The sequence below is a fragment of the Aplidium turbinatum genome, chromosome 1, assembly GCF_918807975.1.
Source record: "Aplidium turbinatum chromosome 1, kaAplTurb1.1, whole genome shotgun sequence".
In the NCBI taxonomy this organism is placed as follows: Eukaryota; Metazoa; Chordata; class Ascidiacea; order Aplousobranchia; family Polyclinidae; genus Aplidium; species Aplidium turbinatum.
In genome coordinates, this window is record NC_137472.1 from 39,083,113 (window position 1) to 39,110,139 (window position 27,027).

At 38.8% G+C, this 27,027-nt stretch overlaps 1 protein-coding gene across 1 annotated transcript; it reads left to right on the top strand.

Annotated features, from left to right (window-relative positions):
• The first annotated feature begins 904 nt into the window (after nucleotides 1-904).
• Nucleotides 905-26,710, top strand: LOC145778576 (cytoskeleton-associated protein 5-like). Its single transcript, XM_082590096.1, has 43 exons — nucleotides 905-1,038; nucleotides 1,211-1,401; nucleotides 6,067-6,270; nucleotides 6,391-6,562; nucleotides 8,632-8,767; nucleotides 9,047-9,147; nucleotides 9,608-9,724; nucleotides 9,981-10,175; nucleotides 10,834-10,998; nucleotides 11,221-11,349; nucleotides 11,909-12,034; nucleotides 12,201-12,277; nucleotides 12,608-12,764; nucleotides 12,930-13,081; nucleotides 13,272-13,398; nucleotides 13,640-13,792; nucleotides 14,032-14,157; nucleotides 14,624-14,763; nucleotides 15,225-15,399; nucleotides 15,982-16,095; nucleotides 16,334-16,465; nucleotides 16,602-16,808; nucleotides 17,022-17,207; nucleotides 17,333-17,464; nucleotides 17,713-17,862; nucleotides 18,078-18,281; nucleotides 18,625-18,760; nucleotides 18,994-19,187; nucleotides 19,638-19,819; nucleotides 20,888-21,055; nucleotides 21,345-21,453; nucleotides 21,720-21,823; nucleotides 22,233-22,341; nucleotides 22,576-22,763; nucleotides 22,848-22,917; nucleotides 23,061-23,141; nucleotides 23,450-23,593; nucleotides 23,748-23,867; nucleotides 24,015-24,104; nucleotides 24,420-24,561; nucleotides 24,908-24,996; nucleotides 25,134-25,304; nucleotides 25,874-26,710. The coding sequence occupies exons 1-43, from the start codon at nucleotides 982-984 to the stop codon at nucleotides 26,000-26,002; spliced, it is 6,051 nt and encodes a 2,016-aa protein (XP_082446222.1). The 5' UTR covers nucleotides 905-981; the 3' UTR covers nucleotides 26,003-26,710.
• Nucleotides 26,711-27,027: the final 317 nt, after the last annotated feature.

The following is a 27,027-nucleotide window of genomic DNA, read 5'->3' on the forward strand; positions in this document are numbered from 1 at the left end:
AACTAATCTGACAACCCTGGTCAGCACTCAGCATTCAGCTACATTGTTGGGTACACTGAGGGCTTAGGCTAGGCTTAACGCTAAGTCACACGTCCGCGCTAAGAGTTGACGCCGAGATTCAGGAGGTTTAGTGAATGATGAAGTTATGTTTTGGGAGAATAAATCTTCCTTTTTATGCAACTACTTTGTGCCAAATGGTTTTGAACTCACACCACACCCACAACAGTTGGTGTCACAATTACCGGTACGGTAACCAATAAAGATCATTAAACATAGTTTGTGGGTATATATTATAGCCTTTCTTACACCTTTTGTCTATAAAGTGAGTAGAATTTTTTTTTATTATATTATTTTCTTTGCATATTTGAACTAAATCTAGTACAGTACTGTAGTTGAATATAAATTTAGTCCAAACGCTACCGTATGTTAGCTACGGTAGGCTACCATATTTATCTAGTTTAGTTTTTGAGTAACCGGTACTGTATAGCAATTTTACTAAACCAAATTTAGGGGGATGAGGAGGTGATGGTAGAGTGGTCCACCGGTCCAGTCACCCTCATATTTTTTTGGTTAAATCTGACCTGGAATGGTCACCATTTTTTCAACGGCACAAGTCGAAATACCAAAATGAAGGGGAAATGATGCACCCTACTATTTGGTTGAACATATGTACTTCATTCTCAAGTGATTGTGGGATTATCATAGGGGATATTTAAGGATCATTTGCTGAATGTGAGTTTGATTAAAAACTTTTAATTCAAGCATAGGCCTATTACTTGTTTTAAACCCACTTCATAGAATACAATTTTATTTAACTCAATTGAACATAATTTCAACAACTTAAGCATTTGACAAACCTGTGTAAACAAAACTTGCTTAAAAACCATATTTCCATCAAGGACAATAAAAATAAGGTATATATATATATATACTTTTGAGTTGATTAACTGCATTTTTGAAAGTATAATACCGTACTGCATTATGGCAGAGGAAGATGAATGGAAGAAACTTTCAACTGAAGACAAAGTTCAACATAAGGTGAGCAATGAGCATGGACATTGGACAATGTATAATGGTACATTGTTACAATAGTGAAGCTTGCTTAAACAGTTGTAGCTTGTAAGTAATGATAAACTTATTTATAAAATTATTTTGTGGATTTTGTGATATGATTTTATATTATTTCATGTTTATATTTTCTACAATATAGGCTTGGAAGGCCAGGGCTGAAGGGTATAAAGAATGCATACACAAATTTCCGAAGTATGATGAAAAAAGTTCGGAATTCGGCAAATACCTTGGTCTAATCAAAAAGTTTGTGATTGATTCTAATGAGTTGAATCGCATTCAAGGGTTGCAAGCCACTCTTATATTCGTTGAAAATGCCTCAGCTGCTGGAAAGTGAGAAAACAATATTTACATTTTTTGGTTTTAATATTTTTACTCTGAGGCTCACAAACTGTATCATATAGTGCAGGGGTCACCAACCTTTTTTGCACTAAGGAGAGCTGTGGCGGGCCGCACTAATAAAATGTTAGGAGGTTGACTTTTATGCTAGAAAAGACCGCATTTCGTACCCATTATCCAGCATTACATGTTGTTCATATTTATGTTAGAATACCGCAGCAACAAAATTAATCGAACAATGCTATTGCCAGGCCAAGCTCCCTTTACAACACTTTTGACTTTTTAACAATGCTTAACAAACGAGGCCGCTTGTTTTGCGCACTTATATCAAGGCGAGCGGTTTCATCAGAATATTCATCGCCAAGCAAGAGTGGTGTTGTCACTTCGCTTCACAAAAGATATCTTGCAATTAACAGTTTCAGTAGGCTATACAAGGAAATGTTTGACACATCGCAATACAGGCAACAATAGTGACCTGCAAACATATCAGCAAAAATAAGCTCCAATAACAGGGAAAAAGAAACCAGGCACCATGAAACAAACGCTTGTGGAAATCACCGAAAAAAACGTTTCTATCGTAATTCATGAACAGTCTTCCCTCTAAAAAAACAATAAGTTGTTTTTCATCCTTTTTGTGAGAGTCTATAAAACCGTTTTTCTTTGATTATAGACAACTGTCACTTGCGGTGCTTATCAGCATGGCAAGAATTGTTGATTAACAACATTTTGCAGTAGCCTACTAAGCTAAATATTTTCATAATACAAGAAGACAAAAGTCTTTAAATTGTATAATACATAATATTTTGCCAATTTATTATAAATTGAGTTGGCACACCAACCTATTTTGCCAACAAAACTTGCATAAACGGAACACTGCTCATGAAACACAATAACTGTGAAACCCACACTAGTGTTTACATGACATTTGCAAACTTAAAATAAGCAACCTTATGCTCGCAGACAATTTCGAAATTCGAAAACAGACGTTTTAATCAACTACTGGGACAGTGTGGCTGGACATCGCATTGGAATAACTTTAAGCGACCCCTGCCTAGAACTACAATCTGATTGGTCGGTCTGTGAAATCATATGCAAAGCGAAAATATGCTTCCCGGAAAGTATTTTTTGCTTTCATGCTGTTTAACTCCTCAAGAAACGTATTTTTGGTTATATATACTTGTATGCTGATACCTTCCGTGGGCCGCACGTAACAGCGTGGCGGGCCGCCAGTTGGTGACCCCTGATATAGTGCATATTATAATATATAGAAGAAGAGTAACCTTGAGTGAAGAGTAACTTAGTTTTCCGTCAAAATCCCGACTAGGTTTTGCCAAAGCTGAGCTCATAAAATCTGCGGACTTTACTAGGAACAGCACCTAAATGAATAGGCGCCACAGTGCTCTGCACCTAAATATCCAGACGCCACAGTGTGCGCGCCTATTTGACCGGCGCCTATTTGACCGGCGCCTAACTGTCTGCGCCTAAAAGACGTGGACCCCAACTAGGCTGTTAAATTATAACATTAAATCTTCCCACAAAGTTCTTATCGTTGCAAAAAGGAAACGAAAGATACATGTCTGGAATGTAGGACAAAAAAAAATTAATATTTCTTTTCTGATGATGTAACCTAGAAATTTGAGTTGCATTAAAGTAATGCTGTTCAATAATTTATTATCTTGATGTACACTGTTTTAAACTTCTGCATTTATGGTATGATAAACTGTCTAGTATATATATAAAATCTGGCACATTCTTCTGTAAAATCACATGTTAGCTGCCTAGTTTCAATGGAATGCCTAGTTTCTGCAGTAAAAAACTGTATCAGATGTTGAATGGTCTTGGACTCTTGGTCACATATAAATAATCTATCTATCTCCAGAATTTATTCAAGTTTTATTGTGAAAACGTCATGCAACTCAAAATAGTTAAGCATGGCCATTGGCGACTAATCACTTCTGACCTGACATGCATTTGCTTGTTTTTGTGTTTTTATTTCATTATTATTATTATATAATATATATATATCAAGTTTACGGTGATCAGCAGCCTGCTTTAGCGCTGTCTGTTAGGGAGGAGTGAAAAAAATAAAAATCACTAATTCAAAAAATGTCCCCTCTCAATAGTTGCCTTTGGTCCCAAAACTAATTTTAAAAGTGTTTTTGGGAAGTTGGCTCGAATACTCAGGTGACAACCTTGACGCAAAGGTCATGCGGGGATCAAATCCCATGAAAATGCCATAACTATGTGAGCGGTGATGCTAGGGAGCTAATTTTGATGCCAAAAGAAGTAGAATGTGCACTTTCCTATCTGTCTTAAAAGAAGTTTTTTTTCGAAATTTTACTAGATATATGGTTATTTTCACAAAATGTAATTGTCAGGTCAAATATGAATAACACATAGCATTATGCACAGTTTAACATCACCATTATATCTCTAACCAATGAAACACACATTTGAGTGGTTTTAGAGCAAGCACAAGCACAGGATGGTAACAACAAACAAATATGAAATTGGGTTTCATAATATTACAAAAGCCTAGACGACGACGTTAAATGCCAGTTTTATGCAGGGGGAAATGGTATCGGCAGGAGGACCTAAGATTGAAATTGCTTTTTGGTATTGAATTGCTTCATCAGTTTTCGTGACCGAATCTTTAGCCTGATTAGACCATCACGTCTGTTGAAGCCAGCTACTGCTGATGAAGCTTCGGCTACAAGCTTTATGTGGCGCTCCACAGCTTGATTGTGGCATGGGTGGTGCAATGGCGCATAATGAGCTTTTCTTCTCTGATTTTTCGATGTCGCAGTTACTCAGGTGTCGAATTTCTGGTGGTTTGTTGGTTTGGTCAGAATTTAAGTTCACAAGTTTGTAGTAAGATTTAGCATGAACGTTGATTGCTGGAACATTGAATTTTCTCACATGGACAGAAGCTATGGATTCTTTCCCATTAGATGGCTCGTTTTGGACTGGTGCTGCTTCGCTTTCAGGCACTTAATTTTCGATGGAAAATTGTTCAATGACCCCTCTCAAACTAAGGATTTAGTTCACAGCTAAAGGACGAACTGTCTCATCATCATCTGCCAACCAAGAGAATGTTTTCTTGGTGCGCAAAGAATGCATTTCGCTTTAAGGACATCCCAGTGCAATTTTCTTGACTTTATTGTTTGGAAATTTGACGACTCTTTGTAGATGTTGAAAAAGTTTTTCAGTCCATCTGTGATCGTGTGGTAGTGCTTGATTTCAAACCATGCCGGAAAGTAAACTCTAATGCAAAATTCTACAATTGTTGTCAATGTTGTGGCTGGTCGTTGTAGCGTACAGAAACATAGAAACGGGATATGCGACAGGCCAAGGTCAGCCACCTTGTATCTGAAAGTCCTCCAACTTCGAGAAGCTTGAGATCTTCATCAACAGTGCGCAACATTGTGGCCATGCAGATTCTGTACCCATAATATTCGTCGTTTAGCTGTGAACTAAATCCTTAGTTTGAGAGGGGTCATTGAACAATTTTCAATCGAAAATGAAGTGCCTGAAAGCGAAGCAGCACCAGTCCAAAACGAGCCATCTGATGGGAAAGAATCCATAGCTAGCTTCCATGTGAGAAATTCAATCATGCTAAATCTTACTACAAACTTGTGAACTTAAATTCTGACCAAACCAACGAACCACCAGAAATTCGACATCTGAGTAACTGCGACATCGAAAAAATCAGAGAAGAAAAGCTTATTATGCACCACCCATGCCATAATCAAGCTGTGGAGCGCCACATAAAGCTTGTAACCGAAGCTTCATCAGCAGTAGCTGGCTTCAACAGACGTGACGGTCTAATTAGGCTAAAGATTCGGTCACGAAAACTGATGAAGCAATTCAATACCAAAAAGCAATTTCAATTTTAGGTCCTCCTGCCGATACCATTTCCCCCTGCATAAAACTGGCATTTAACGTCGTCGTCTAGGCTTTTGTAATATTATGAAACCCAATTTCATATTTGTTTGTTGTTACCATCCTGTGCTTGTGCTTGCTCTAAAACCACTCAAATGTGTGTTTCATTGGTTAGAGATATATCATACTCATTATGCTGATTTCTTGTGGAGTGATTATGTTATGGTGATGTTAAACTGTGCAAGTGTGCATAATGCTATGTGTTATTCATATTTGATTTGACAATTACGCTTTGTGAAAATAACCATATATCTAGTGAAATTTAAAAAAAAAAATTTAAGACAGATAGGAAAGTGCACATTCTGCTTCTTTTGGCATCAAAATTAGCTCCCTAGCATCACCGCTCACATAGTTATGGCATTTTTATGGGATTTGACCCCCGCATGACCTTTGCGTCAAGGTTGTCACCTGAGTATTCTAGGCAACTTCCCAAAAACACTTTTAAAATTAGTTTAGGGACCAAAGGCAACTATTGAGAGGGGACGTTTTTTGAATCAGTGATTTTTATTTTTTTCACTCCTACCTACTGTCTGTTACTGCAAGCTTTGAAGTTATGTGGAGTTCTTTTTCCACTTGAAGTTCCATTGGTGGTCCACTCAAGTTGCCGCACTAGAATTAGTAAAGACCTGATACTAGAATTGCCAAATGACAACGATTTGTTAAATTTGCATGTATGATGCTTTAGAAATCACATCAACTGCTGTACAACATTTTCAGGACTTGTGGAGAAGTTTTAAGTGGAATTATTGCCAAGTGTTTCAATACCAAGCCAAGGTTAAGAGAAATGGGTATTGATGTTTGCCTTATGTATGTTGAAATTGATAAGAATGAACAAGTTCAAGAAGAAATGATGAAAGCATTTGACAACAAGCAGCCAAAAATTGTCCATGCTTGTCTTGATGTGATCACAAAGGCATTAAGGTTAGTTTCTTTTCTACTGATACAATATCACAAAACTTGGTATTAGTGATTACATCTACAAGCTCCAGTGTTTCTTGATTTCTCGACATATAGATATTTTATCAAGTTATTACTTTTCAGTTTGTTTGGATCAAAAGTTATTTCAGTCAAGCCACTGATTAAGCAAACAATAAAACTACTTGACCATCGGGACAAAAATGTGCGAGAAGCTGCAAAAGGTTTATTTGTGGAAATTTATCGTTGGATAGGGCCAGCTATTCGTGCTCCATTGCAGAACATAAATGCTGTTGTTGTAAGTACCGTATTAAGTGTGTTTCAATAATAGAAGATTTTTATGGGTTAATAATGACAAAATTTTTGAATTGAAAATAATATTGTATATACTGTATATATATATATATATATATATACTGTATGAAATATATCAGTCTTATGTCCTTCTGTCAGTGTTGTTTTCCTGACTGTTCAAAAGTTTCAGATGTTCAGACATTTTCAGATTGTTTGAAACTGTGAAATGTTATATTATTATATATATTAATATTATTACTTGTGTTCACCTATTTTATATAAATAAATGTATTGAGATATATTTAATAGCGGTGCAAATCATTAATGTGAAGTTTCATTTATTTGTCTTCATTACCTCTGTTGAAGCATAATTGAAACTGTTGTGGAATATTAAATGACACATTTTTTTTTATATATCATTACTTAATTTGACCTCCAAGCAGTGAAATCGCTTCCATGTCACCACAAACATCTAATACTTTGTATTGTGGCTTCTGAATATTTTATAAGATTACTGCTCTTTCACATAAATGAGAAGAAGACATTGTTCTTTTGCCTTTCAATGTATTACTTACACTTAAATCAAAACTTTAAATGCCGCTACAACAACACTGTGTTTCATTCATGTGCGGTATGTGCTTTTCGTTACTCACAGAATAGTTTCATAAACAAACTTGAAATCTGATCTCTATCTGCTACCACAATATGAGCTGGGCAAGAGACAATAGTCACTAGTCAGTTGCTGCTGTAGCACTGGTGGTGCTTAGTCTTCCACCGTTTCAAGACAAGAAACCAGCTAGTGACAGTATATACATTTAGAGCTTGCACCTTGCAGTCAAGAACGTTTTAAAGAGTTTATTAAATATAATAATCAGCTACTACGTACAACAAAGAGAGGTCCTTTTAAACTATTTTCTATAATAAAAACTTTTTTGTCGCTATTGTGCTTCAAGGTTTGCTGAAAAGAAAGTGTTTGTTAAAACCTGAAAGAAGAAACGAAGCAATTGTTAACCTTCTTGAATATGTAGTATATACCTTTCTTATATGCACAGAAGTAACAGGAGCAAAATGACAAATATTTGAAAAGAGATTATCCACATAAATAAATGTAAATAAAGCTTACCCACCAAGTTATTTTAATAGCAAATGTACATTTTATGTTAGGAAGTAGATGTTTTATGTGCTTTGATCAGCATGTATTAATAATTGTAGTTGATGAGCCTGTTAACTTCCGTAAAGCTTCGGTATAAAAACCAGCATGAACTTGACCAGTTGTAACTTGACCGTAACGATAAAAGAACACTCTAGATTTGCTTGGTAACTGTGACTAAAACGTATTTAAACTGAGCCTAAAAATGATAGAAAGTGATGCGGGAAACTTGGGGTCCGTTATGGCCATTCAATGTGTTGTTCCTATGAGCGAAGTTCACGAGACTGACTCACAAACCTTAAAAGATTCAGAGGTAACTTTTCACGAATCATCTATATCCGCTAAGGATGATGCTCTCAAAGTCCAGTACCCAGGCTCTGTTGAACAGAAAGTCACAGCTAAAGAATCCGCTTGTGAAGCCGCGGCTCGAATTTTGCAATTGGATAAATTTAGCAGCGATGGAAGCTCGTCCACTCAACCGAAATCACCCTTCGGAGAAAACGTACCTTTGACATTTTCGAGACAAAGTTCAAATGAAGTTAAAAGAAAAAAACAATCTAAGCAAGCGAATCTAAAGCCAGCCAGACACAATTTACTATGTGCAGCTTCAGGTCGCAAAGTTTCTTCACTGGTGTGTATTTTAACACTAAATCGTTGGGTATTGCCGTGTGATCACTGTACTTTACTTTCGTGCTGCTATTTTATTTAGTGGGTTGCTTGTGGTTTGTTTTAGTTCAAGATTCACTACCCCACTTGGTTATTGTTTTGTTTCTACGGACAAGTTAAGAGTGATTCAAGTGCAGTCGCAGAATGAGATACCTTTCTTCCAAAACCAACTTTTGAGCGAAGAAAGCAATTTCAATCGTTGACGGAAACTTCAATAATAATTTCATCTAAGTTACTCTAATGTTTCATATTTTAAGCTCAAAGATTTGGAGGATGAATGGGAAAAGGTTGGCCCAGGAGGGCAGTCAAAACAAACACGCTTTATGAGGTCACAACAAGATCTTCGCGAGAAAATGGAAGCAAAAGAAGCAGAAGCGGCAGACACAGGAGGAGGTTTGTTTGGAAGTTTCTTCACAGTGTTTGGCTTTATGTGCGCTAGGCTATTTAAATGCAGGACTTTTAAAATCGTTTATTGTGCTGATTTTCATTGTTTCGATGCCATTACTGATACAGTACTACATATTTTGTTTGAAGTTTTGTTGGTGGTGCTGATCTTTTTAGTGATGGTTGTCTTTATAACCATAACCAAATGCGGATTCACGTGTGATGGTCTTTTCCAAAAATTCGAGAAATCTGCACTTTGACCAATAAATGTCATGTTTGTGTTATCAGGAGATGCCGCTGCAGAAGAAACTCAAGAAGTTGACCCTTACGATCTACTCGAACCTGTGGAAATTCTATCAAAATTGCCAAAGACTTTTTACTCGCAAATTGTATGTTTTCAGATATGTGTGTATAAAATAAATCGCTGTCATAGAATGTTATATAGTTTGTGTGCTTAGATTGTGTATTTGTATAGTATTCTTTTAAACGTTTATCTATAGCAGCTGTCCTGTAGATTCTATTTTAAGAAGAACTTTCTGAGCATCCCAATAGGGGTGAAACAGACTATTAAGGTTTTTAGGAGAGCAGCAACTATATTTGCATTTTTATATATACGACATACGTGTAATACAAGTTATTTCAGGGTTACATCATTAATGAATCAATACACGTCGTACGATCGTACGGGTTAGCAGACATTGGTGATTCTCAAAGTTTATGTGAAAAATGTGCACTCTCTGTTTCCACTTTCGAGTTTTGTAATTCTTTGAATAGTAAGAATTCTTAGATACCTCTAGCAAAGAACTTAAGTTTTGTTCATTAACTAACTTCATATTGATTTCTCTTCAGGAAGAGAAGAAATGGCAGGAAAGAAAAGCGGCGTTGGAGGCTTGTGACAAACTGTTAACAGAAAATCCTAAACTGGCACCCGATGATTATGCCGACTTTGTGAAAGCATTAAAAAAAGTTTGTGATTATTGAAACAAGTCGTTTACTGATCTTTTATATCTATATATTAGCCTGCATCGTACAGAGAGTACAAACAAAAATTTTTCATTTTTACACGTCTACTGAGAGACTTTACTGTTGAATACACATACACAGTTCATCTAAACAAAATGACAAAACGTAATTGTGTATGGGTTAGTTGCATTAATTAACCTTCTGTGTGGTTTAGATTTTTTCCATGCACAAACTTACATTAACCTGTTTGTTTCATTAGGTCTTATCGAAAGACACTAACATCATGTTGGTGGCGATTGCGATCAAATGCATCGGAGCTCTTGCTAGCGGATTGCGCAAAAAATTTCAGCCTTACGCGTTAGTTTGCTTGGAAGGAATGTTCGAAAGGTTTAAAGAAAAAAAGCCAAACGTCGTAGCAGCTTTACAAGAAGCTGTGGATGCTATTTACCTGACAGTAAGTTTTGATTTTAAAGCTTGCTGAGTGTTAGTGCAGAACGTCTTGCTGACAAGAACAGTTTGAGTTTGCATCATGTTAAAGCGACGTTTCCGATTTTCTAAACAGTTTTATTATTGGTTAAATCTTCATTGCCTATTTGAATTCAGATCTTAAGATTAGTTTAACCAATTGCTAGTTCAAAGTCGTTACGAGATAATGATTCCGTAACTTCGCTGATTTGATTTGGGTTATTTTTTAATCGGCTGCTTGGCAAAGTAGTTTGAGCGTTTCTACCCAGTCAGCAAATCTGCCCTTTTTACATTGATTCAACGTTTGAAGAGTACATGAGTTAGTTTGGCGCTTACCCGGTACATGTTGTTGCATTTTTAAGACATTCATGGAATGTTTATTGTTTATATAAGTCCAAGAAATGGAAACGAAAGTTTTTGCTTTCCTGCATTCCAGTCGATTTAATCTGAATGTGCAACTACCACGCATAAACCTAGACATGACTCCTGAAAAGTGTTAGAATGAATGGTTAGAATGACGTCAATACTCATAAACGTCCGGGCGTTGTCTTACTAGACTTATAATACGGCAACGATTTCGTCTGCCAACATTTTGTATTTCTGTATGATATTACTTGTACGCACACACATTTCTATATCTTGTTCAGACGACCATCCAAGCTGTATCTGAGTCAATTGTGGAAGCACTAGGTCACAAGAATCCATCAATACGCGCTCAAGTTGGTCTCTTCCTGACTCGTGCCCTCGCAAAAACAAAGTCTGCTTCCATCAATAAAGCTCTGATGAAAATGTTCGTCCAACCTCTATGCAAGGTCTGTTGATATTAATATAAGCTCGTTATCATTCAAAGGTTGATTTTTTTGAAATTTTTGCAACATTTAGCATAAATACACACACACACACACACACCAGAACTCCAGAAGAATGTGCACCCATGGTTTCAACTCGTGCTCTTGTACATTACAACTTTTATTTTCGTGAATAACCGTTGAACTGAATGTTCAGCCTATTTTCAATTTCTTTATGTTGCTCAGAATATAGACCACAGCTCACCTGACGTCAGAGAGGCGGCGTTCCAGGCCATCGGTACAATGTTGAAGTTGGTTGGAGAGAGCAAGCTGCAGCCATTCATTGCTGATCTAGACAAGTTAAAGATGGACAAGGTGGTTCGAGATCATCAGTTTGTTTTTAATTGAAGCTTTCATAATTTTGTACATTATTTGCAATGCAGTAAAAATGTTACAGCACCTAATGTTATCTGTGGTAACCAGTAGCTACCGGATACCCATATGTTTGAGCCTGTTCTGTTTTTTTTTTGGTCATTTATCGGTCATTGACCGATTTTTTAGCAAAATGTCCGAAAAAAATATAGTCAATTCGGTCAAAATGTCCGAAAAAATATATAGTCAATTTGGTCAAAATGTCCGAAAAAAACAGCGTTTCTCTGCGAAACTTATTGTTGTAGCTAGTCAGGAAGTGCAAATTTTGGTTTGTATCAGCTACTTGAAAGAAAATATTTTCATCAGAAAAAATGACTGAAATAAATAAAAAATGACCGAAATAAATAAAAAAATGACCGAATTTTTTCAAGTCATTTCGGACAAATGACCGAAAAGTCTCAGCGAAAAAAAAACCAACCGAAGGTGGCGTGTGTGAGGATGACAATTTCGTGCCTCTTTCTCATTTGTGGCTTTTCAGTTTTGTTCGTTTGCTTGATTTCAGATCAACGACTGCGCTGGCAAAGCAAGCGTTGGTTCTTCTAAAGGTGGCTCTGCTGCTCCAACCACCAGCAAGTCTGACGTGAAGCAAGCTCCCCCCGAGAGCAAGGCCAAGCCAGCCAGCAAGCCGGTACTGTGCCATTTTCGATTTATTGTTAACGGATCAATGTAGTACCACATACTAGCAAAATTGGTAGTTGTACGTTGATTTAACGTCTCCAGTAAACAATTTGGCTGGCTTGGGCAAGCAGGTCTTACTCAAATAAAACATCTTTGTAACGAAACCGTGTTTTTAGAAACCTGTAGCTCGAGAAAAGAAAAGCTCAACCGATATAAAGACCGTTAAAGGAGGCAAAAAGCCAAAAGCCTCAAAGTAAGTTGAGTTTCTCTGATTTTGACGACCAGGTTTTTCACTAAGACCCAGCTCATCTAAAATCGCCATTTTTGTTGTGTGGCGATTTATTTATTTTTATTTCTTACGGGACCACAATGGTAAAAGATTAGTTTCGGATATTGGTGGCTTAAAAATTTCTGACATGAAGCCACTTGCAAAATTGATTCGTTTTCCATAAAAAAAAAAAATTCCCATGAAGTGAGCGTTTGATGATGATGGGTTATGGTTAGCACAATTCAAAAATCTTGTTGCCAAGAAGTCAGTGGGTACTTAGCTTAGCGTTTTGTTGAATAAAATGTCATTTTTTAGACCATCATCAACGAGTGTGGGTCCTCCACAAGAGGCAGAACTCAGTGATGAGGCGGCCGAAGATTTGGTTGCCAAGGTGATCACGGGAGAGGAACGAACGCAAATTTTGAACAACAACTGGAAGGAAAGACTGGCCGGACTTCAATCTACAGCGCAGGTTAAAAATCGGAAGTTTTCTGGAGCAAAAATTCACATTGGAATCCCTCACTTTCTTAAATTTGTACATCATATTTTGCTATTTGTTTCTGTCATTATCGAACATATTCACTGAAGTATATTTTTTATGAAATTAAGCCTTTCCTCATGAGAGTCTCGCTTGCAGAAATTAAAGTTGCTGGAAAGGAGTGACGTCCATTGCCAGGCCTTCGTTAAGTTACTGACTATCAAGCCTGGGTGGAAGGACAACAACTTCAACTGCATGATTGAAAAATTCAAGCTGTTAGCGTATTTGGCTGAGAGCGGAACTTTCAGCAGGTTCGTTGAGACAAATAAGAGCAAAAAGCATTATCAAAGTAACCTTCGACGAATTAGCTATGCGGTTATGAGTCGTTCAATACGGACAATTAACATGGACATTGGACATGCAAGTAGTTATTAAAATTTAAGTGACTGATAGATGCAGATCAGCAGAGGTAGTTGGATAGTGGATACTTTTCCTTTCTAGAACATCTGCAACAATATGTCTGCTTCCCACTGTCGACAAGATTGGCGACACAAAGGCGGGTGGTGTCGCGAAAGATGCTCTATCTGCCATGGCGGAGGCCGTGGGAATGCCGTGGGTGGCTGAACAGGTCGGTGAGAAGTATTGAATCTGAATTTGGTTATCAGTCGACAGACCAACTAAATGATTTAGTTTGCAACGAATAGATTTTTTTCTATTTTCTTGATTTCTGTGTTGTGTAGAGCGATATTCACGAAAGTCAAATGTAATTTAAGTGAGAATTTCAATTTCATATAATGAAATCTCAAGAGCACAGTTGTTCCGGGCGAGACTCAGTTTGCATGTCGGTGTTTTTCTGCTTCTTATCGCAGGTGCTAGAACATTCAATGGCTCAAAAGAATCCCAAAATCCAGAGTGTCGCTCTATCATGGCTGTCACAAAGCGTCACCGAGTTCGGAATATCGGGTCTCAACATGAAGTTGATGATTGAGAAGATCAAGTTCGCGCTTGCTGCAACTAATCCGGTAAGTGTTCGATGGAATCACTTGTTCCATCGCGCGTGTATGTTCCTCAACAAATTATAATTTTTGTGACCTCGAGCTGTCAGACTCCGCACACACTCATCTTTTCTCGTGGAAAAAAGAATGAGGAAATTCGCCTGCATTAAATATGCTATCTGTCGTACAGGTTAAACTGGCTGCGTGAGCGTGTGTTTGAAATGATATGTTGTGGAATACGTTTGCAGTTGTATTTTCCTTCACAGGCCGTACGGACATCTGCGCTCACCCTCATTGGAAGCTTGACACTTTTCATGGGAGAAAAACTGAGAATGTTTTTTGAAAGTGAAAAGTCAGCTCTTCTCCAACAGATTGATGCGGAGATGCAGAAGGTATTAAATGAAATTCAATAAATTAAAAAAAAACGCCAGTTCCTGAAATACAAACGAATTTATTTTCACATAGAATAAGCTTGTTCTATTTGAATAAGCTTAATTGAAAATGATCTAGCTGCTAGCTGTTCGAAATAGATTTTTAGATGTTTATGATTGAACTCTCGTGAAAATAAAATTGTTTGCATTACAAGACATGTAACCGAGTCGTTCATATCAAGCATTGTTGTGGATTTGACACCTGTCAGAAGATATTTTATTGTTTTGATCAGTGCCTGAGATTAGAAAAGTTATAATCTGTCTCGCTAAACTAATGTATTTGTTGCTTTTGTATATTTGTCATCTTTGCCTTGAAATGTCATAGCCTACTGAAAGGAAGTCAAAAGCTCTGGTGATTGTCTTCGCTCCCCACAAAGCTCATTGCAAAACAGGTCGCCGCTTGACTTGTTTTGTGTGTGTTGCTAAGGTCAAGGGTCAGGCTCCTCCTGCTCCAACTCGAGGAATACGAAAGCAGTCAGACTTGGATGACGAGGAAGCTGATGAAGAGGAGCCTGAGCAAAGTGGAGGTTTCAACTTTGATGACATGGTCACTAGGGTAGATATCAGGTGGGTACTGACCTTCTTTGATGACTAATGAGAATTTGAGTTGTTTGGCAAGACGTTTCTCATTGACTTGACTGTTTTATCATAATGCTCATGTCGGGATGATTACAAACGACGAGAATAGAGAAAAGTTTTTTTGCTTCGTCTCTGTTTTGATGTTTCACTCCCTATGAACACTTGTTGCCGTTTACTACTCAATTAATATTCAATTAGTTAAGTAGATTATGTAATAGATTGAGTATATTTTATTTGTTGTGTTGACGAAATAAGGTGTCGTGATATACTTAATTACTTATTATGCATTTACGCAGATAGCTGCTATGCTTTGTCATTGACTTGTCATGTATCAACAGCATTTCTCTTCTGTCTATTTCTGTAACGAATCAACAATTCAACATAATACAACAGAAAAATTGCTTGCTGGTGTCAGAATTTATTTCAACTTGTCATATTTTGTGTTTTAGTGGCAAAATTACCGACAATCTAATCGGCCAAATCAATGATAAGAACTGGAAGTTGAGAAAAGAAGGTCTAGAAACAGTTGCTGAAATTTTGAACGAAGCCAAGTTTGTTTCAGCTGAGCTTGGAGATCTTCCTGGAGCGCTGAAAGCAAGACTGTCAGATTCCAATAAACTCCTGGTTAGTATTCTATTTGTTTCACTGGGCCACCGCCACCAATCGTACATGTTGTGGTTCAACCTAAGTTAGGCCAATAAAAACATTGCTATCTGCTGCTTGCGTATATTCATTCAATCTATCATCAGTATTAGGTCAGTAGGTCATTGCATGAAGTAATATTGGTTGACCTAATGTTTATCGGTGGCTGACTATAGAAAACGGTAGACAGCTGTTTTGACTTAATGGACCCAGTAAGCGAAAATGCTGCAACCCGTTTTGTTTTTTTGTTAAAATGCCGTCTGCGATGGGAAATGTCACAGCCAGTGTCAATACTGCATCTACTTCTACAATTGTACATGGTTAGTAATTTGTGAATGTTGGCTGTACTAGTCAATGCTCATAATTGGACAGAAGTGGTGCTTTTTATACAGGTCAACGGCAACGCTGTTAAGTTATGCAGTTTGTATGATGAAGTTATTAGCCTGTATTGAAGCAGGATTGGCCCCTTTGCCTAGACGTAATGCCAATATACGGTCAAACCCCAACAAACTTAAAAACATGATGAACGGAACCATAACTGTTCATCTACTCATTGTTTTTCAGATCACCACCACCTTGAATATATTGTCGCAACTATCTACAGCTCTTGGTCCGCACAGTGGAAAGCATTTGTCTACATTATCTTCAGGCATTGTCAGCGTTTTAGGCGACAGCAAGGTAATATTGTCCGTCTTTTATTAGTATTTGTTAGTGAAATGAAATACGCTTGGATGAGGGTTGTGGCATGATTCTTGTTAATTTAAGCTCGATGCGCATGCTTCGTATAGTCTGATCTGCTTCATTCCGTTTCTTTCTTGTAGCGGATATTTAAAACATTGTTCATTTTCTGTCATTGTTACTGTGTTGGTATTTTGACTGTGTGCAGATGTAAGGTTTAGTGTATATTTTTCTCCAGCCTCAAGTACGCCAAGCTGGCATCAAGTGCATGGACACGTGGTTGGAAAATTCCAAATTGTCGATATGGTTGGAAGGCGATATGATGGCTTCCGCTTTGTCGAACCCCAAACAAACTTTGATAAGAACTGAGGTACCACAATTTCACTCTACAGCTGTATTGCAACGTTGTAACAAGGCTGCTGTAACACTTTGGTGGGGCTTTTAATCACTCAGTTATTAAACCTTCGCATATGGATAACGTAGACTAACTCTTTCACATCTCACAGCTGCTGAACTGGCTGAGTGAAAAGCTCTCAACGGCGTCGAAGTTGCCACCAAATGCACGCGAGGGCTTGGAGTTGTGCATACCTCACGTTTATTCCTGCTGTGAAGATCGAAGCGGTGAAGTTAGGGCCAAAGCACAAGCATTTCTCCCTTCAATGATGCGGCACTTGTCTTTCGACAAGATGGTCCGCGCCACCGGAAAGCTCGGAGTAAGTCCATGTGCAATTTTGTTGCGCACATTTCTTTCAAATTTATTTTCTGTAAATGAAATTTTTAGGATATCAAGTACAAGCTTTTATCAGCAAGTAATTAGCTCCAAACGAAGTGAGGCTTGCACTGACGTTTTCCTCCCCATCTATACAATTAGTGTGTTTGAGATTTATCTTTCAAATGGTTTCAGTGGTTGTGTACTGTCTTGCCAGGCATCATCCAAATCGACTGTAATAACGATGCTGGAGAAAGTTCGAGAACAGATGCCTCCACCTGCTGCTAAAGCGTCAAAGACGTCATCGAAATCGTCAGCTTCGTCCGTACAAGCTGACCCGGCCTCGGAACCTCCAGCACAGAGCAAGCAAGCTCAACCTACAAAAGAGAAGCGTGCTGCCGCGGTTAGTTCTGATGTTCTATCGCACCCTATCATACCTACTACCTAGTTTGCTGTTTCAATGTCTGATGTCATTAAACTAAGGTTGTCGTCAATAGAATTTTTTTTTACCTTTTTGTTTCATTCTAGAAAAAAGAAGACTCTAAAAAGCGAGCACCTTCTGCTCAGCGCAAAGGCAAAGTCGAGGAAGACACCACTCCAATGTTTCTGAACCTGTCTAATGGTAAAGAGCAGAGAATGAAAGATGAAGCAAAATTGAAGGTCGGTTTGTTTCTTTGTCTGCATGTGAGATCAAGGTGTATCGAGCCCACGGAAGTGTCTCTGTAATGGAAACTTCAAAATCAACAGATCTTAATACTTTATTTTATTCTAGCAATTATTTCCATTAATTATTTTACTGCGTGGCTGCGATTATTTCAATCAGCTTGGTTTCCCTCGCTCCAGTTGCCATGTCGCCCTCAGTGCGGCCTTGAGGGGTTATGCTAATACACCAGTCATTGCTTTTTCAGACAGTCAAGTGGACCTTCACTACACCACGGGAAGAGCTGGTCACTCAACTACAGCAGCAGCTTGCCACGTGCATTGGTTCGTCACTGCTCGGGGAAATGTTTCACGCCGACTTCCAGCATCACATCAAAGCTATATCTATGCTTTCACAGGTTGGTTAGAAAGCACTCGTAGAGACGCAAAACTGAACAACTTAAGACGTTACTTTTTAGCAATGTAATCCGAATGAGTTTTCACATCTAAGATTTTGTTATAAATTGTCATGTTTCAAATAAGTTTACAAGGAATGTATAGTTTTGTCAGAATTTCATTTTCGAGCTCCATTTTGTTTTGAGCTCGACATGAAATCTTGAACCCCCATTTTCAGGGATTGTCATCTGATTGGAATTCAACAGTGAACTGTTTGGACGTTCTTCTTCGGTGGTTCACTCTTCGATTTTATGATAAAAACACGACAGTCCATATCAAGTCGCTGGAGTACTTGAAAAGTTTATTCGATAAACTGATTGAAAACGACTATAGAATGAACGATTATGAAGTGTTCGCTTTCCTACCTCATCTTATCATAAAGGTGACCAACATTTACATACGTACTTTAAGTAGATTTTTGTTGACCCCTTTGTTCTGCATCGAATATAATCATATACGGCGAGATAATGCGTTATTTCTATTTCTTACATCAGACAAACACTTTAGATTTATTGTTGAATGATCGTAATAGCGATAAAATGTCATTGAGTTTTAATGTAGAAGCTTCAAATACACGAGCCGGATATTTTCTACTATCCGGCATGTCAAGCAGAGATACATTGTCTTCCGTTCTATTATCGTTATGTTTCTCTAACTTTATTCGTTCTTGTAAAGTTTTTGTAAGATTTTATAACTTTATAATTCCATCTTTATAATTTTTGTAGATCGGTGAAAGCAAAGACAACATTCGCAAAGCCGTCCACGGGATAATCAAGCAAATATCTTTGGTCTACCCCGCCAGCAAAGTTTTCAACTACATCATGGATGGGATTAAGTCGAAGAATTCCCGTCAGCGCTCTGGTAAACCAAATCTGTCTGCTTTGTAATTTAATGGTTTAAGTATTCATGATATAGACGTTGTTATTCTTGTTGTTTGCTGGCATTGCTTTCACGACAAGCAGCGTTCATTTGAATGATTTTGTGTGAACAAAATTCTACTATTTGTGCCTGTGCTTGAGCACTGGAGATTACTCAATAACTTTCCCCAAGAATCGCTCACTTCGGTGAGACGATTAACTCCTCCTGTTGTGCAGAATGTCTGGACGAAATCGGCCTCCTGATCGAGACCCACGGCCTGGTGGTGTGCCAGCCGACTGCTGCTAAGGCTCTAAAGGAAGTCGCCGCGAACATAGGCGACCGTGACAAGGGCGTCCGTTCGTCAGCGCTCAATGCGATTGTCGCTGCTTACAATGTTTCAGGCGACATCGTTTACAAACAAGTTGGTCGGGTGGGTAGTTTCGTGTATTTTTACACTATTTTGTGCTTTAATTTGAAGTTCATGTCGAATCTCTTTCGATATAATTCTCAAAGCAGATTAATACCTCATTAACGAATTCTTCCATTCTTCATGTGCAGCACTGGGCTAAGGTTTAGTAACGGAGTATGAAACTAAATTGCTTTGCGACAATTCACAAGATGTAGCAGAGTAGCTGCTGTTAACATGGTCATATTTCATTTCATTTATTTCCTGAATGTTTTTATTTCAAACCGTTTATTTACATAAAGTAGGTATTTATTAAGTTTAACAACTTTTTGCGTCAAACGTGTAATTTGAAGCAACTAGTTTGAGCACTCATGCTATGAAATCTGCTTCAAGCGTTCATCTGAAGGATGGAGTAAGTTTCACAATAACGCTGCTGCCACGCAATTTACTATCAAATGTCTTTTGTTTTCTCAGTTGAATGAAAAGGACATGAGTATGCTGGAGGAGCGCATCAAGCGATCCGGGAAGTACTCGGAACAACCCGCTCCTCGCATCCAGGAGCAGCCACCAGCCGTTGCCAAACCAACCAAGACAATAAAAGAAACGAGATCGATGCCAGCCAACATGGCAAAGCAAAGTGGGCCAACCGTCGACAAGTAAGTTGTAATTTATTTTACAGTTTACTGAGAATCAGGAAAGTTACCCGATTTGTAAAAGTGTGGTTGGTCAAAAGAAAATGATCGGCCATCTTTCTTTTTTGTTATTTTTTTGTTTGAAGCTATACCATCGCACTTTTGGGGCTTATAAATCTGTGAAGTGTGATAATCATTCGCTATCTCCGCTTGCAGCAGATTGCGCATCAACCAACATGGGTTATTTGGCAGGGTTCCATGTGATTTTACGAGCCGTACTGCTTTCATGCGTGCTCAAGGCAGATTGGAAGAGGGTGATATGTCACCAGATTATTACCCGATTTATCCTCACTGCGTTATGCAAGAAAGAACACAATCGGTACCCTTTTTAAAGTCTTTGGTATGACCCGACCTGGAATCGAACCCAGGGCTACCAGAACCAGAGCCGAAGGCGATAACCACTGAGCTACGGGTGCTGGTGTTATTGACTTCAAAACACATATATGTCTACCATCTTATTTATTGTTCTCAGACAGGCACCATTCATGAATGGAAGGTCTATTTGCTCTGTTTTTCATCCTTGCATTTTCTTGTTTATGTTTTTCATCGATATGTTATTAATATCAATAACTTATTATTACTTATGCTACAGTGAATAGCGGTGGGATGGCGCAACGGATAAGGCGTTGGCTTTCAAATTATGCAAACTTGGTTCGACTCCCGGCTTCAGCTGGTTGTTGAAAACACCGCTCACCTCTACACAGGGTGTAATAAATTGGGTGGGCGTAGTTGCTGAAGTAAAGGCGGCCGAGAGAAAGGAACTGGTCATCCTACTCTCGTTAGTGCCGAAAGCTTAGTACAATGAGAACCTTATCTTCTCATACCCGACACTTGAATCAAGTATGGGACCCCCTTTACATTGTACAGTGAATGAACTATTTTTACATGTACTATCGATGCTGATAAAAAAGGTCTTGTGATGTCGATTTGCTGATGGCGATTTAGCCCAAGCACAAACTGTTCTATCATCACAACTTGAAACTACATAAAACACAAACCTACTCGCTTTACAACTATATTAAACTTTAACAGAAGCAACACTCTAAGTTCAATGCGGGAGCTCCATTCCTCCTGCCAGCCATCAGATGACGGTCCTCTGATCCCGGAGCACATCACCAGAGGGATAGCCCAGTTGCAACAGATCAACGTCGATCATTTGCTCGATCCACTGCCAGTTCCAGAGTTCATCAAGGAACACGAGTACGTGTGAAACATTTTCAATCGATGTGTATTTCATCTGCTTTGAAATGAGTCCAGTGTTTAGTGAAGGGTGTGTTGTCATTTATCGTCGCATCAACGAAAAACGAGTGTGTTTCATGTGGAGTTTCTTAGTAATTGACATGCAATGGTATATCATCCATTGCCTTACAAAGTAAGTTACTCTGCTTGAGAGTTACTTGCAATTAAACGATTTGTATCTTGGCTTACTCTGCTCAGTCAGTGTAGTATCTTCGTTAACCATGTTTTAAAAATATCACTTCCTTTTCAGCCAAGGAACCCTGTTGTCTTCATCGACGAACGCTAGTGCAACCTTAGATCTCGTCATCTCCCAAGTGTCTAGTCCACAGCTTGACACAAGCATAACGGCCATTCATGAGGTAGGACATCCAACTACACTTGAGCGTTCAACGCATCCCTGGATTAGCCCAGTGTAAATTACATTATATTTAACGCTTGCCAAAAAAACTTGCTAACGCATTTGGTCTAGGCCTGTAACTTTCAAATGAAATACCTTTCACCATTTTGTAATACAATAAGTAATTGTTGCGTATTGCCAGAAATATAGTTCACGTTGTTTATTTTATTGTTGGTGATCAATGGTTTTTGTGGGCAAACTTATTTAACTGTTATTGACGTCATGCAGCTTTATGAAGTGTTGAAGCACAAGGAGAAGCTTCCGCTCCTGAAAGAAAAAATGGACCAATTGCTGACGTCATCCACCACTCAAGTTCGCATGACGTCAGATCGGTATGTTATTTCAAGTTTGTTTTTGAACGAAACTTTATGCAGTTTTAAGCATCATGTCATTTTTTACTTTTAGTACTTGAGAGTGAAACAGTAGGAACTGAGAATGCTCGGTTTAATCTGAGTAGAAAGTACACAGCCCAAAGTATGGAAACTAAATTCACGTTCAGTAAATTTAAACTCAATTTAAAGTTTGAAGTTATATCTATAATATCTACACGATTTTAACGTCTCTTGTTCCCGTATTGCGAGAGTTGAAGCTAACGTAAACCAACTAACTTATAAACTAATAGCCTACATTAAATTCAGTTATAAACTGAAGTTGTACTCTCTTGTGAGTTTGTAACACCCAGTCTCCCTTTAACTTTGTACAACGTTTACGTCGATATGACAACAGAGCTCCATGTTGCAGGTATCTCCCTCTGATTGTGTCCACGGAAAAGTCAGTTGATGGCGACAGTAACATCAACGAGACCAACTTCAAATCGCTCTGCAAAAGCCATTTTGCTTTCTTACTCGAGGTAGCCTACTCACATCTTGTTACCAAGAAATTCATTATATTGTTTGTTTATTAACAACAATAGTGAGGGAAGTTGTTTCCACTCCCAGGAAGTAGCTTAGGGTCCAGCAATGAAACTACTTTCCCGATGCTCAAGCGCATGGCGGTATACCTGAACATCTTGGCATAAGATGGATTTTATATACTTACCTCGACGTGCTATGTTCGCCAACAGATCCTCATCTGTCAATTGCAGATCTTCGACTACAACGTGCTTGCCTCCCAAGCGTCAGCCTACGCCTTGTTCGACTTCCTCCGCGCTGTTCTCCAACTGATGATCAACGACCAGTTCCGATTGCTCTCCTACACATCGAAGCTGACCCAGATCCTGAACATGCTCGTGCTGCGAATGTTCGAACATTGTGATCCGACCGCCATCATGTGGTAGGTGGTGTGCGTGGTAACGCTTCGTGTGGTGGCGCAATGTTTCAGGATGTTGCTAAACACGAACGATGTTTTTTTTAACAGCGCTATTCTCAAGACATTAGGAGATAGTTTGGATGGAGGGTCGAGCGCCTACGTGGACCTAGCTGTCAAAGTAAGTTGATATCTTTGATATATTTCTTTAAATGTTGTGAAGTAAAATCAGATATATATATACTAGTTTTCATTTGCTTTCAAAACGATTTTTATTATTTTTGACTTTACAATAGCAAAATAGCGTTTATTTGTACAACGCAGTGTATATGGAAGATTGGTCGTCTTATTCCCCAATTTCTATCTCCAGAAGAAGCAAATGGATTCACTCACCAACCGCTCAAAGTGAGTAGTTTGTAATTACACAATAAATACCTACCCCCATTTCAACGTGGCGTTTAAACAACTCCCACCCCGACAGCAAATCAGCCGTTTTTTACATTGTTTTTACTGTTTGTAACTGCCGTCTGCAGACGTTGAAACAATGTAAAAACGGCTGAATTGCTGTCTTGGCAGTGACGAAGGGTTGCTATGGATAAACGAAGAGTGCACAATGATTTGTGTCTTGATTTGCCTATGATTCTGCCAGGCTTTGAAAATATGGAAGTTGTGAAGTAAAAATTTTCTTCTTGACGACATTGCGTTCATCTCAGGTCGCTCCCACCCTGGCTGAGCTGGACAAGTGCTGGTCCGCCTTCCCTCGCGGACATGCAACGTATGTCCGACTAAACAACGATGTTCCTTTGCGTTCCATGAAGACTATTTTGATGATTATTTGCAAGCAACCGAATATCAACGTAAGTTTTAACATCAATCGACGCTGACCTGATGTAAAATCAGGCTTCGTAATGTAGTTCCGTCGCCAATTTGACAGACAAGTGTTGTCTCCATAATGTTTTTGCTTATTAAATGGTTCGAATATTTTGCAATTAAAATATCATGCATCATCAGATCATGGATGAACTTCACATGATATCCAACCCCGAGGCATCGGAAACTGTTGCAACCATCCAGAAGTTCCTCGGAAGTTCCGCATCCAAGATCCCACATCCGTCTTTGTCGGATAAAAAGGTGAAGAGAGTTCAATTTGAGCGCCATATTTTTTCTTGCGGATGTTGTAATTACGTTTCAAAGTTGAAAGGTAGTCACAGTTATGCAATATACTTGCATTGCCCACTCGTGTTTGAAAACGCGTAATAATTGAAATGTGTTATTCAGGAAAACATCGGCTCGGTGACTGGAGTCAGCCTTGAGACAAAACTGTCCAACATATTCAAGAAGATCGGCGACCGGCAGCTCACTAAGCAGGTGAGTGCAGCAGGAAACAGCTTTCATGTTATTTATCGGCTGCTGTTGGCGGCTATGCATCTGCAGGTTGCTTCAATGTCTTTTGCGTTACTTATCCCTTTCCATTTTCTGGTAATCGTGCTATGAGTATTTCTCTTCATCTATCAGCACGTTGTGTAGTTTGGTGCTGGTATATCGCCGCTTGTTGACATACAACGTCTAACACTTCGTGTCCACCTTTCTAGTTCACAACGGGCGTTTTCTGACCACGCAGCTTTATGTGGCTGTTGATGTTTGTGTGCTGTTCAAAGCTTACAATGCCATGTTTTTATGCAGGGACTGCGCGACTTGCACCAGTTCAAGCTGGACCATCCATATTATGACGTCGACCCGCAGATAGAAGGTTTAGAAGTTGAATTCTTCAGGGATTATGTAAAACGTGGATTGAAGAAAATCGAAGAAGAAAAACGTTCCAATGGTTCGAACCGAATCGTCAATATTTATCGCAAGTTTGGCGGAAGCCATTAGGCAGAATCTGATTTTCCAGCCAGCAAATCAGTCTTCGCTTGCACTGAATCAACATCTGTTAACGTCTAATCATTATTAACGTCCAATCAACGTAAATTGTAAAAAAGACTGATTTGCGGGCTTAGTGAGTTTAGCATTTGGCCAAAACTTCTTTTTTTACTTTGAACAACTGACCTTTATTGTAAACTTTTTAGTATCTTATATATTTTATTCCTTGTGCCTCCTATGCGTGTCCTGGAACGTTAACTAATTATTTAGATTCAGTGCTGAAAGTTTAATTTTCAAACTTACTTCAGGTGTCGACGTGAACGGCACTCAGAAGGCCATGCGACCCGCCTCAGCGCAGCCTAGTATGTCACGTCAAGAACACTTGGATCGGTTGAATGTAAGTTTTGATCACGTGATTGACTGAGGACTTGGACTACAGATTGCCGCCGAAGCGCTGAGGCTTCGTTTGCAGAAATCCTTGCATTCTCAATACGTTTTTCACATTAAAAGTTGTTTAAACGTAATGCAATGCAGAAACTTCGCACTACTTGTGGATTGGAGCCACTGAAACGATCAGAAGCGAGCAGCAAGCGCGACATCGATCCCTTCAAGTCGGATTCGCTTGATGCCGGGAATAAAGTTCTTTCGTCCACCACGAACTCTTTGAACCAGATTGGTCTTCCCGCACCTCGCCCTGGTATCAAGGTGAGGATATGAGGCTGTTATCAATCATGCATTGCCGGGAAAGTTTGATGATTATGCTGATTTCGTTTGTTTCAAGGTGCTATTTGTGGGTTACACAACTGCAAATGACTTACTATTTGCGATATTTTTATATGTCGTTATTGAAAACACAGGCTTACGTGTGTTAACGGATTAAAAGAAACATGATACAGTAGCCACTTTTTAACATTTCTAAAGTGTGTTGTGCTATTATTGTAAACTTGGTCGCTAGTCTATAAGACGTAGTAGCGTGATGGCGTGACTTTCGATACAAGCTCATGTACGCTATGAGGTGAGTAATAAACTTGTAGCAAGTTTCCTGAGACACCGCTTCTGATGCCTCGGCAAGGAATCGAACAAGAATCTTTTGTTTTAGCTACCCAGTTCGATGACGTTTTTACTACGGTCGTGGCTTTGTCATGTTGATTGACAGTTTGCCTGATTCCACTGCGAGCTGTCGAGCGGTGTATTTCGCGAGCCATGCATAATTTAATGGTGCTCTAATGAATACAAGATCCTGTTTGTTTTCAATGAAATCTTTTACTTTTCAGACCAGCCGCTCTGATACTTCCACCAATATAGCGAGCAACCCTAACGCACGCGCACCATCGAATTCAACGAGCCTGTTAGACCTTAAACGACGACTCGAAGAGATAAAACAAAACTCAGCTCGCAGATGAACAAAACTGTTGTTTCTTAGCCTGCAAGTCGTGACTTTGAACGCAGTCGATCGTGGAGCTGTCAGCTTGTGAACTTGCTGTTAAGCCAACGTATTAAGCTGTTTAATGTTTTATACCAAATGCCGAACACACTGCCGTATATTGTGTGCCGCAGTTATATTTCTATTGTTTTTCGTTTGCGATTGTTGATGGATGTTTTCTTGTACATCCACATTTTTGTTCAAGGATTAGCACAAATCTAAAACATTCATAAACCTTTTCAATTTTGCATTTACGTTGACTGAATGTAGATTTTCTAGAATATTTTGTATATAAAGCTTGTCGTGCTGTTTAACTGTGACCAAGATATGACACACGTGCTGTTTCGCTTTGCGCACCCAGCCAGCGATAATCCAGCAAATGCAAGTTACTTTTTTTTCATCTATTGTATTTCTGACGCTATGGCAACTTGCGTTTGTTGGAAATCTGACACTGAAGTTTTTTGATTGTCAGGCGATATCGATACAACGCAACCTACCGAATTTCGCAGGTTGCTTTTGCTTGTAATCGAAATAAAATACTTTTCTGCTGATCATTCAACTTGACAATATGTGGCATCGTTGCTCCCATCTGGTGCGAGCTCTGGCTCGAGGAAGCGAAAGGTTTTTGATGCAACTCGAAACAACAAATGTTCTAGAACTGAATATTACTTTACTTCCAACTAACAAAACGCTCATTTTACGTCGTTTCAACGTCAGACAAATGCATAAAGCACAAGTTTTGCTGACCCAGTTGCGATTTGGATAGATTTGCTATCAGCAACAGGGTTTTTGCTTTCGCACGTTGGAAAAGCCACATTCTCCACTTGGCTGTGAAGATGGGTCAGTAGGCCTAGTCAGTGGTAGCCACTTTAACAAGTCGAAATTCTGCCACTGAAATTGACTACAATGCAAGCGCCAACCAATCAGAAAGTGTTATAAGAGGCTACCGTCCAATTGTGACCCTTCTAGCACTCACCCAGAGAGTTAATGCTTGTTTTGAACTTT